The 12,392-nt window shown below is 56.7% G+C and overlaps 1 protein-coding gene across 1 annotated transcript in view; it reads right to left on the reverse strand.

The window, feature by feature from the left end:
- GPSM1 (G protein signaling modulator 1) overlaps positions 1-533 on the reverse strand; it is a 40,921-nt gene extending 40,388 nt beyond the window's left edge. Inside the window, exon 1 of the mRNA XM_017893138.1 lies at positions 260-533. Coding sequence (XP_017748627.1) covers positions 260-513 — 254 coding nt within the window. The 5' untranslated portion in view covers positions 514-533. The remainder of the gene's footprint in view (positions 1-259) is intronic.
- Between the last annotated feature and the right edge of the window lie 11,859 nt (positions 534-12,392).

Raw genomic sequence — 12,392 nt, forward strand, 5'->3', positions numbered from 1 at the left:
GGGGGTGGGGTGGGGTGGGGTGGGCCCCAGCCCACCCCACCCCACCCTACCCCAGGGAGTGCAAGGGAGAGGGCCTGGGCCTGGCCTTGCTGCTGGTCCCCTGGGGACTTCTGAGGGCCCGCGGGGGTCCCTGGGTCACAGTGCAGCCCCCTGGCCTCTGAGCTCCTTTCATCCACAGGCGGCCTGGTGAGCCGCCTGCCTCGCCCACGTGGGGAGGGGCTGCTGAGGCCTCCTTGCCTTCCTTGGTGGGCGGCCATACCGCTCGGGGGTCCTCCCCTCCTCTTCTGTGCAGCCCCAGCATGGCTTTGCCCCCTTCTCCAAACTTCCGCCTCTGGCCATGGGGTGCAGGCCGTGGAGATGCTGTCTGCCTGCTTTAGAGAAACCTGGGGTACTGATGACAAATACAGGGTCTGCTTGGCCTGTGGGACGGTTGGTAAGGCCCCCACCTCTGAGACCCTGGGTGGCCACATCCCCCTCCCAAGCTCCCCTGGAATGGGGATGGAGCCTGCTCATTCCTTCCTCCCGGGTGCTGTGCAGGCTTAGGGAGGATGCAGGTAGCACCGTGGGCCGTACTCACTCGGGATCCCGGGACCCCAGCCCCTACTGCCGCCTCCTCCTCCGAATTCCTGGAGCCCTGTGGGCCTCTGTGGTGTGATGTGGCTTCCTCTCCACCCACCCTCAGCTCCTGATGACTTGAGGGGTCCTGCAGCCAGCCAGGCCCACAGCCGGCCTCACCCGAATCTGTCCTGCCCCCCACCCCATCCTGGGTCTTCCCCGGGGTGTCAGGAGACTCCAGGCCCTTGAAAGGCAGCTGTGACCCCGGCTATGACTTGGACAAGTCTAGGAGCAGGAAATGGGCTGCATTCCTTCGGGGCCCCTCCCTGCACCCCAGCTCCTCCCTGGGGGAGCTGCCCTGAGGTCAGGAAAGTGCTGCCCTGGCCAGACCCTCAGCAGATGCCGCCCCAGGACAGTCAGCGGCTTCAAGCATGGGAAGGAAAATAAACAGGAGGTTAAAAAGGGGTCTGTTGGCCCCGGGCTGGTTTGTTTTTCCTGTGTAAGGGAGGCAGCAGGAATGAGAACCATCTGTGCCCTGGAGCACAACACAAGCTGCCTGCTGGGCCCACATGCCCTCCCCCAAAGACCGCAGGAGCCAGGCAGGGCCTTGCTCCCTTCCAGCCTGGGCCGAGGCTGCTGGCCGGCATGGGCAGTGGGGCTGGCTGGGGCACCACCCTCCTTTGCCACAGCCCTGGGCCTGGCTGTGGGTAGAGAACAGGCCTTCGATTCAAGCTCCAACCTTCCCGGCTGAGCTGCCGCCTCTGGGCTTCGGGCACCCGAGCCAGCATCATTGTAAGGGCAGGGGCTGCCGGGGGCCCTGCCTGTGCCAGGCCTCAGCTCAACCCTCTTTCCCCAGACACTGCTGCCATCAGGAGGCCCACAGAGGGTCCCCACCACTATGAGCCCCTTGTGGGTCCCCTGGGTTAGTGGCGGGAGCCTGGTGACGAGTGGGGACAAATGACATTGCACAAATGGTGGAGGGAGGGAGGGATTCGCAGCCCCGTAGCTGTCATTGCTGGAGGAACTTCTCCTTGTCTCCTTCCTTGATGCAGGGAACTGGAAGCTTGGTCCCTGGGCCGGCAGAGCCCCAATATTATATCAGAACTTATGGGGAAGCCTGCACCCCCAAGGGCTCCGGCTTTTTTAGGCCGAGCTGGGCTACGAGGCTGTGTGACGTGGCACAAGTTGCTTTCCCTCTCTGAGCCTCGGTTCTGTCACCTGAGGGCTACCCGTCCTGCAGGGTGTGGAGGGTCAATGAGGCGTGGGGTTTGTGTGGTGCTTGTCCGTGTGCCTGGCACACAGCAAGAGCAGCTGAGGTCGCATTGTCCTCATATTCGTGCCTGGCCCTGCTGGGTCCCTGCAGTGGGTCCTGGTTGATTAGGGGTACATCCCCGCCACACTGCACAGAGGAGCATCTCCTCCTATCCAGGGACCTGTTTCTCCTGTCGAGAAAACCTATGAAGGCCCCGGAGACGGAGTGTGACGAGGCCAGGTGACAGGCCTGACATGCGGTGTCCACATCCAGAAGGGAGACCCTGGGGGGACGACCCTCCACTGCCACCCCCTCCCGTCAGGCTCCAGACACCCTCGAACCTCCCACCATCCACCTTACCGGATCCCCCCAAGAGCCCGGGAAGCTTGCTCCCCCAGGGGACCAGGAGTGCAGCCCCTTCCATCCCTAACGGGCCTGACTCCTGAAGGGGTGTGAGAGGAAAGAAAGCCATTTCCCATCGACTCGACCTTCTGGCCCCGAGCAGCAGCACAGGGCGCAGGGTGGGCCTCTGGCAGACATGATGGCTCCGTGGTCAGGGAGGCGCCACCTCCCATGTGCCTGGGGAGGGCCCCTCCCAAGCCCCTGCATGGCAGCGCCAAGGGGTTCGAGTCAGCCCCAGCACACTCAGGGCCCTGCTCACTGGTGGCCATTGTCAGCGCCACCTCCACCTTCAGGCGCCTGCCACGTGCCTGCTCTCCGTCACTCAGCCCTCCCTGGCACGCACCACTTTGTCCACACACCCTGTGTGTAAGTGGTGACAGCAGTGGCAGCTGAGGCGTCACCTGACCGGGCTGATTCTAAACCTCAGCTCTTCCTTGACCTGTTGCCCTGGACAAGGCTCTGGGAGGCGACGGTGGGACAGCCACAGGGTTCTTGGCTCAGCCCCAGGAGTGGGGAGCTCGGATGGAGGCGGGCACTTGAGGCTGGTGTGGGCCCCTGGGTGAGGGCCAGGCTCAGGAGAGGCAGCCAGGTGGCCCCAAGCGACCCCAGGAACAGAGAACCAGCACATGCCTCCACTGGTTTGCCAGGGCTGGGGGCAGTTGGAGTGTTTCTGTGGTGGCTGTGGCAGTCCATGGCCCCAAGACCCTGGCTTCCTCCTGCTCCCACCTCTCCAGACCCCTTCCCCAACAAGCAGCTCCCTCAGGGCCCAGTGGGGGCTAGGGCCACCAGCAGCTGCCATTACCCATGCTGGGGCCTGATGATTCCTGACCAGCCTCAACTGGATTCCAAGCTGGGGAAGGACGAAGCAGGCTGGGAGTGGGGAGGGAGAGAGTGAAGGACTCCCAAACGCACACACACACACACACACACATACACGCGCACGCGTGCAGAAAGAATACTCAGCCTTAGCATTGTTTCCCAGTAATCTCACTTAAAAAGAACACTTGGGTTTACCATGTCCACATAATCTTGTTGCTCTGAGAATGAACTTATTCCTCCTCACAGCTTGGGCATGTGTCCCTCCCCATTGCCCAAGTCCCCTCATGACAGCGTCTCCCACTGCCGCGTCCTCTCCTTGGGGACCTCCAAGTCCCTGGAGTTTGGAGACTGCAGGGTGGGTGGAGGGGCCCACGAACTCCGCGGGGAGCCAGAAGGAAACGGTCTCTCCCACCCCTGGGCTGAGCGCCTCGCTGGGAGATGATACCCACACCTGGAAATAGCTCAAGGGCCGCGTGAGGCCGCACGACGCCCACGCCAGTATGAGACACCTGGCTGTGCCGCATTCCTGGCCGATTGCTGGCAACTGCAGGCTTTGTCACCCAGGTGATGTCCCCGGGGTCTGTGGGCAGGCAGGAGGCAGCTCACACTCACTCATCCTGGCAAGCGGGTCGCGTGGAACTTCCTTGGTCTTCCTCACCTATGCCCTACCCAGCCTGGCAGATGGTGATGCTGTGGGTGCCGAGGAAATACACACACACACACACACACACACACACACACGTACAGACAGGTGCACACATGCCTGGGAGAGTCTGTGCTGCTCGGCTTCCAAGGGCAGCTCCCCAGGTCCCCCCAGGGTCTGTGGTAGGGGGAAGTCTTTTAACATCAGCCTAAACCCAACAGAACGAGGAAGGCAAATCAACTGCCACCAATAAATCCTAGGGAGTCCTTCCAAGGCAAACAGTAAATGCACCCCAGCTTTCGCTTTTGGGGGTTTGAGTTGCGAGTTTCCCGTCTGTGGAGTGTAATGGCCGGGTGTGAGTCTGGAACCCTCTGCGGGGGAGAAGCCATGCAGAGCTGGGGTACACATCCCGGCTCCACGTCCCAGCTGTCAGGCCCAGGCGCATTCCGCATTCCCCGCCCATCTCCACCTCCGAGGGTTGTTGGGAGGCTGAGCGGTTAGGACCGTGGCTGGTGTATGGAGGGCACTCAGTAAACGTGGCTGTGCTGGGCTATGGGCCTCAAAGGAGTCTCGCGGGGCTGCTGTACCAATGACCCGGCACCGGGTGGCCTGAAGCAACATGCATTTCCTCCCAGCTCGGGGGACCAGGGCCCAGAATCGGGGGATCACAGAGGAGGGTCCATGCTCACCCAGGTCAGTTCTGGGGGCTGCAGGCCTTCCTGGGCTGTGGCCGTGTCGCTGCTATCTCTGCCTCTGTCTGCACGCAGCCTCTCCTTCTCTCCCCAAAGCCCTAGTCTTTGTCTCTTATGAGGACACTCGCCTTTGTCTCTTATGAGGCCGGGCCAGGCACAGCAGCTCACGCCTGGAATCCCTGCACTGTGGGGGGCTGACGCACAAACACCACTGAAGGCTGAGAGGGTTTTTTTCCGGGAGGGCCCCATCCGTCTAGAACGTTGGGGAAGTGCGTTTCTGTGGCCGTGAGGGACCCGGCTCCTGGGCTCAGCCACCGTGCCTTTGAGGGGACAGCACGTTTCGTTCATGGCCCGCAGACAGCCTTGGGACTTTCTCCTCCTCCGGTGGAGACTCTGGGCAATGTCACCGAGAGGACAGCCTAGCAATCCTGAGGAAGGGCGGGGCTTGGGACATGCAGGGACACGCAGACACGGCAGGGAGGTCCTGGCCTGACCACCAGAGAAGGCGTCCAGCCAGCACAAACAGACAGAAAAACTTTCCATGCTCATGGATAGGAATAATCAACATTGTGAAAATGGCCATACTGCCCAAAGCAATGTATAGGTTCAATATTATTCTCATTAAACTACCATTGTCATTCTTCACAGAATTAGAAAAAAAAAACTATTTTAAAATCCATATTTTAAATTTTGGTTCATATGGAACCAAAAAAGAGCTCATATAGCCAAGACAATCCTAAGTAAAAAGAACAAAGCTGGAGGTATCACACTACCTGACTTCAAACTATAATACAAGGCCACAGTAACTAACACAGCATGATACTGATACAAACACAGACACATCGACCAATTTTAGACCACAGTGGAGAACTCAGAAATAAAATCACACATCTGCAATACCTGATCTTCGACAAACCTGACAAAAACAAGCAATAGGGAAACTATTCCCTGTTTAATAAATGGTGCTGAGAGAACTGGCTAGCCATATGCAGAAAACTGAAACTGGACCCTTTCCTTACACCTTATAATACAAAAATTAACTCAAGATGGATTAAAGACTAAAATGTAAAACTCAAAACTATAAAAACCCTAGAAGAAAATCTAGGCAATACCATTCAAGACATAGTCACAGGCAAAGATGTTATGATGAAATCACCAAAAGCAATTGCAACAAAAGCAAAAATTGACAAATGGGATCTAATTAAACTAAACAGCTTCTGCACAGCAAAATAAACTATCATCAGAGTGAACAGGCAACCTACAGAATGGGAGCAAATTTTGCAATCTATCCATCTGACAAAGGGCTAATATCCAGAATCTACGAGGAACTTAAGCAAATTTACAAGAAAAAAACAACCTCATTAAAAAGTAGGCAAAGGATACGAACAGATATTTCTCAAAAGAAGACATACGTGTGGCCAACAAACACATGAAAAAAAGCTAAACATCACTGATCATTAGAGAAATGCAAATCAAAACCACAATGAGATGCCATCTCATGCCAGTCAGAATGGTGACTATTATAAAGTCAAGAAACAACAGATGCTGGCAAGGTTGTGGAGAAATAGGAACACTGCTGGTGGGAATGTAAATTAGGTCAACCATTGTGGAAGACAGTGCGGCGATTCCTCAAAGATTTAGAACCATCTGACCCAGCAATCCCATTACTGGGTATATACCCAAAGGAATGTAAATCATTCTGTTATAAAGACACATGCATGCATATGTTCACTGCAGCACTGTTCACAATACCAAAGACATGGAATCAACCCAAATGTCCATCAATGACAGACCGGGTAAAGAAAATGTTGTATGTATACACCATGGAATACTATACAGCCATAAAAAGGAATGAGATCATGTCCTTTGCAGAGATGTGAGGGAGCTGGAAGCCACTATTCTCAGCAAACTAATGCAAGAAGAGAGAACCAAATACTGCATGTTCTCACTTATATGGGAGCTGAACAATGAGAACACATGGACACAGGGAGGGGAGCAACACACACTGGGGCCCGTTGCGGGAGGGCGGTGGGGGAGAGCATTAGGAAAAACAGCTAATGCCTGCAGGGCTTAACACCTAGGTGATGGGTTGATAGGTGCAGCAGACCTATCAGGGCCCAGCCTCGTGACCTCATGTAACTTTCGTCACCTCCTTACTCCGAGTTTCCCACACGGTGGGTGAGGGCTCCAGCTTATGAACTGTGGGACACAAACCTGTATCCATGGCACACATTTACCTGTGGAACAAACCCGCCATCCTGCATGTGTATCCGGGAGCTTAAAATTAAATTCAATTAAAAAAAGAAAGGGGGCTGGGTGCGGTGGCTCACGCCTGTAATCCCAGCACTATGGGAGGTCAAGGGGGGTGGATCACCAGAGGTCAGGAGTTCGAGACCAACCTGGCTAACATGGTGAAACCCCATCTCTACTGAAAATACAAAATAAGCCGGGTATGGTGGTACACATCTGTAATCCCAGCTACTCGGGAGGCTGAGGCAGGAGAATCGCTTGAACCCGGGAGGCGGAGGTTGCAATGAGCTGAGATGGCACCACTGCACTCCAACCCGGGCAACAGAGCACGACACTGTCTCAAAAAAAAAAAAAGAAAAAGAAAGGGTCCAGCTAGGGTGTCGGCTGAGGCCCAGTTCAGCGGCTCACAAGCGGGGGCCTTGGTCCCAAGACAGGAGGAAGGTCCAGCTCCCAGCCCCCAGCCTGCCCCTGCTTCAGACCCTGCAACCCTGAGCCACGCGCTTGGCAGCCAGGCAGGCCAGAGGGGCTCATGCCAGTCCTGTAGCGGGCATGGCAGTGCAGGAAGGACAATGCTAGGTGCTGGGACCCCTTCACCATCAGGACGGGGCCAGGGAAGGGCAGAGCAGGGGCTGTGCTCAGGTTGGCCTGGGCCTTATGGGGAACATGGGGTGGAGGTGACCAGGCACTGTGGGAGCTGAGTAGGTGCTACTCCAGGTGGTCTCCGGAAGCACCGAGTCTGCCTTGCTGGGCGTCCAGCCCATGCTGGGCTCACTGTTGGCAGCAGACATGTCCTGCCAGATGGCCATGGGGTGCAAGGCGGGGCTCCTCCCAGGCCACAGTGCCGGCCTTAGTTGGGTCCCCACCCTGTGCCCGCCCTGCGTCTGTCTGATGGACTGTCTGACCGTGATGACACTAAAGCACTGCACCCCCACCCGGCCCCACCTACCCTCTTAGAGTCTCTCCCCTGAGCCTCTGCTGAGCGGTTTTCACCCTGGGCCCAGTGACCCGCTACTGGTTGCCATGAAAATCTGCAACCTCTGCAGCAGCCCCTCCCCACTTCTGCAGGCTGCAAGGGCTCCTCTCCCCTGGGCCCAGGGCCTCCAGGGTAAGCCTAGCAGGCATCTGGGGAGCGTAGACTGCGTTTCCTGTGCAGGTGCATCAGCTTTGAGCCCCCTGCACACCCCGTTGCATCGACTCAGGGAGTTTGTTTGCATCTCAAACTGTGCGTCACAGAGATCAGGGGCCCAGGGAGGAGACCCCGCTGTGGAACTGGACGGCTGGAGAGGAGCGCGGCACGGAGAGAGGGAGCAAAGTTGGACCGCTCGCTGGGTCCCTGAGAGTGTGACTGTCTGCCACCACGGTCACTTTGTGGGCGAGCCACTGGCCAGCAGGAGTGGCTGATGCCCGGCGGGCTGGACAGTGCCGTGTGCTCGGCTGCTCAGTGTCTCAGCAGTTACTCTCTGGAGAGTGCAGACTGTGGTACAAAGACGGCACACTGTTCTGCTCCCAGGAGTCCCCCACACCCCGCACACCTCTGCCCAGGCCTCCCAGGAGCCCACTCACTCCCCACACGTCTCTGCCCAGGCCTCCTTTGCCTGACAGCTCCATCTTTTTCTTGTAGATTCCTAACCAGCCAGAGAGGCCATTTGCTGCTGCCCATGACTCCGTTTCTATTCTCCCCTCAGGCTGCTTCCCTTCCTCCACGCGAGGGTGACCGGGGCAATGTCAGAGTTCCTCTGAGGGTGACTGCACCACAGCCTTCCAGAGCCTCCCCAGAGGCATTGATGTGCAGCTGTACCCATTTTATTGCTCCCTGAGCCTATCCATCAGTAACCCAGGCCTGGCCAGCTCTACCCCCTCCTCCAGCGGTCCTGGGAGAGCCCCTGAGGGTGGGTGGGCCCTGTGGGACTGGGACCGGGCACCTGCCCACACTGTGGTGCCTTCTGCCTTCCCCACGTCTGTCCTCATGCATCCATGTCCATTGCACAGCGAACCCTGCTGGGCATGCCACCTTAGGGTTCGGTGGGACTGGCTGTGTCAGCTCATGGTGGGCAGCTCTTGCCACCTCATACCCTGACATGCCTGGCCGGGTCCCTGTCTCCACTGGGGTCCAGTAGCCCAGCAAGACTTTTCTTTCCTTTTTTTTTTTTTTTTTGTGATGGAGTCTCACTCTGTCACCCAGGCTGGAGTGCAGTGGCGCGATCTTGGCTCACCGCAAGCTTCGCCTCCCTGGTTCACGCCATTCTCCTGCTTCAGCCTCCCAAGTAGCCCACCACGCCTGGCTAATTTTTTTGTATTTTTAGTAGAGACAGGGTTTCTACTAAACCAGTTAGCCAGGATGGTCTCGATCTCCTGACCTCGTGATCCGCTCGCCTTGGCCTCCCAAAGTGCTGGGATTACAGGCGTGAGCCACCGTGCTCGGCCTGGACTTGGTTTTCAAAAGCTGTGTGTCTTGGTCTGCGTGGGCTGGCATAGCAAGTCACCATAGGCGGGTGGCTTAAATGACAGCGCTCATTTCTCACAGTCCTGGGAATGCCAGCGTGAGGTCAAGGTTCTCTGATTCGGTTTCTGGTGAGGGCTGGGTCCTGACACAGAGAGAGCCGTCCCTGTGCTGTGTCCTCATGCAGCCTCTCCTGGGGGTGGAGAGTGAACTCTCTAGTGTGTGTCCTTCTTAGGACTCCAGCCCCATCTGATCAGGGTCTGGCCTTGGGACCTCCTGTCACCTTTGTCACTTCCTTACTCTGCCCACCCAGGGGGTGAGGGCTCCAACCTATGCATTGCAGGACACACATTCATTCCATAGCAGTGCGTGGCTCCCTGCCCTGCTGTAGATGAAAGCCTCGCTCGGAATCCCAGGGCCTGGGCCGAGATTCTCACGCTGGGCCTTGCCATGAGCCCCCAGCCCTGTTTCCCATCCCTGCTGCAGGCAACTCCAACAGGTCTGCTGGCCACAGTGGCCCCAGGAGGGCTCCCTGCTCCTCAGCCTGGGCCTGCTGCCAAGTCCTTCCCTGCTGTATGTCCTGCTCAGGGCTGGCAGCCTCCTGCCACCCGGGACAGGGCCAGAGTATATCCCTCAGTGTGGCTGTGCTGCCTCCCAGAACCCAACAGGACCCCAAGGTCTGTGCTTCTTTCCTTGCAGCAGGTGAAGAGGCAACCATCTGGCTTTCACTTTGGAGCAGAGGACCAGGAACATCCCACCACCAAGCAACACCCTGGCCACCGAGCAACACCCCAACCTCTGAGCACCACTCCAACCACCGAGCAACACCCTGACCACCAAGCAACACCCTGGCCACCAAGCAACACCCTGGCAACCAAGCAATGCTCCTACCACCGAGCAACGCTCTGACCCCTGAGCAACACCCCGACCTCTGAGCAACACCCTGGCCACCAAACAATACCCCAACTATGGAGCAACACCTCAGCTACCGAGTAACACCCCAACCATGGAGCAACATCCTGTCCTCTGAGGAACACCCTGACAATGGAGTGACACCCCAGCCACCGAGCGACACCCCAACCACTGAGCAACACTCCAACTACTGAGCAACACTCTGACCACCAAGCAGCACCCTGGCAACCAAGCAATGCTCCAACCACTGAGCAATGCTCTGACCACTGAGCAACACCCCAACCACCAAGCAACACCCTGACCATGGAGCAACACCCCAGTCACTGAGCAACATGCTGACCATGGAGCAACACACCAACCCTGACTTCCGAGGAATACCCTGACCATGGAGCAACACCACGGCCAAAGAGCAACACCCTGACCACCAAGCAACAACCTGACCATGGAGCAACACCCCAGCCACCAAGTGATGCCCCAACTGCCAAGCAACACCCCAACCTCCAAGGAACACCCTGGCCACTGAGGAACACCCCACCCGCCAAGCAACAATCTGACCATGGAGCAACACCCTGACCACCGAGCAACACCCCAACCATGGAGCAACACCCCAACCACCAAACAACACCCCAAACACCATGCAACACCCCAGACACCATACAACACTCCAACCACCAAGCAACACTCCGACCATGGAGCAACACCTCAACCACTGAGTGATGCCCCAACTGCTGAGCGATGTCCCAACTGCTGAGCAACACCCTGACCACCAAGCATCTATTTTCTTGAATAGATGCAATGAATTAGAAACAATGAATTGAGAACAATGACTTACATCTGGTAACTTTTTCATCCTTTTCTTTCATGAAACAAACCACTGTGTATAGTATCACATTTATTCTTTCATGTTATTAAATTTCTTGTCAAAATCTTACTTAAACCACAGAGACAAAGATGGATTCTCCCTCTGTGACTCTGAGCAGTTAAATTTACTTCTCTGACACACTGCAAGTTGATTTAGAGCTAATCTGCCTGCTTTTTATTGGCTTCGTGTAAAACATTGCTTTCCTTGGTTTTTCTTTTGCTCTGTATTGCCTTATAGAAATATGTAATTTCAATTTATACTATGTGAAATTAGTCTCCCTGAGAAAAACAATACCTGAGCCACCATACAACATCCCAACCACCAAGCAACACCCCAGTCACCATGCAACACCCCAGCCACCGCACAACACCCCAACCACCGAGCAACACCCCAGCCACCACACAACACCTCAACCACTGAGCAACACCCCAGCCACCACGCAACACCCCAACCACCGAGCAACACCCCAACCACCATGCAACACCCTGACCACTAAACAACATCCTGAACACCACTCTGACCATGGAGGGACACCCCAACCACTGAGTGGTGCCCCAACTGCCGAGTGATGCCTCAACTGCTGAGCAACAACCCAACCTCCGAGGAACACCCCAGCCACTGAGCAACACCCTGACCTCCAAGCAACAACCCGACCACTGAGCAATACCCCAACCACCAAGCAACACTCCAACCACTGAGCAACACCCTAACCACTGAGCAACACCCTGACCACTGAGCACCTCCCCAACCTCCAAGCAACACCCCAGCCACTGCATAACACCCTGACCACCAAGCAACTCCCTGACCTCTGAGCAACACCCCAACCTCCGAGCAACACCCCAACCACTGCCCCTCTAAATACTTTATGGATGAGATAGGCCTCAGAATCTTTCCAGGTTTTCAGCCATTGTGGCACGGTGGGTGAGTGCTGGGCACGCTGCTGCCACCCAAGACCACTGCCCTGTTGGATGCATGTGTATCCCAGAGGCCTTTGCTCACCCAGCCCTGCAGCATCAAGTCACTGATGGGCTGGAGTGATGTGGCCTCTGAGGAAGGCCTTGATGGTCTGGGGCAGGGCAGGTACACGTGGCCCCGGGGCAGGATGACGAGCCCGTATGGTTGGCTGTGCCAAGTCTGGAATGCAGTCCACTTCTGATCATAACGGAGACCGCGCCACATCCCAGGAACTGGCCTGGACCAGTGAGTTACACGGGGCTGTGATGGGGACTGACAGCCCTGCACCTCCTAGAGCCTCATCCTCGCCATCTCCCTCCCCTGGGGTGAGGCTGCTTTGCTTTCTTCTCTTGGCTGGGAAGGGACCTAGTTTTGTGGGTTCCCCTTTGCCTTCCCCATGGGAATCATAACAAGCACTCTTATTCCGCACACCAAGGGTCCAATGCAGGGGCCCCAGTGGCCCCCTCCCCACATGTCAATCCCAGCCCTTATTTAGAACCTGGGGTAAGGACCACTGGGAACTGCAGCTTGGGCAGAGCTCTACCAATGACTGCCCCGATGTGGGGGCATGATGACATTCTGGGTCTCTGGGTATCCGTGTCACCCTGACC

Source organism: Rhinopithecus bieti, unplaced genomic scaffold (genome assembly GCF_001698545.2).
Source record: "Rhinopithecus bieti isolate Rb0 unplaced genomic scaffold, ASM169854v2 scaffold_23276, whole genome shotgun sequence".
Lineage (NCBI taxonomy): Eukaryota > Metazoa > Chordata > Mammalia > Primates > Cercopithecidae > Rhinopithecus > Rhinopithecus bieti.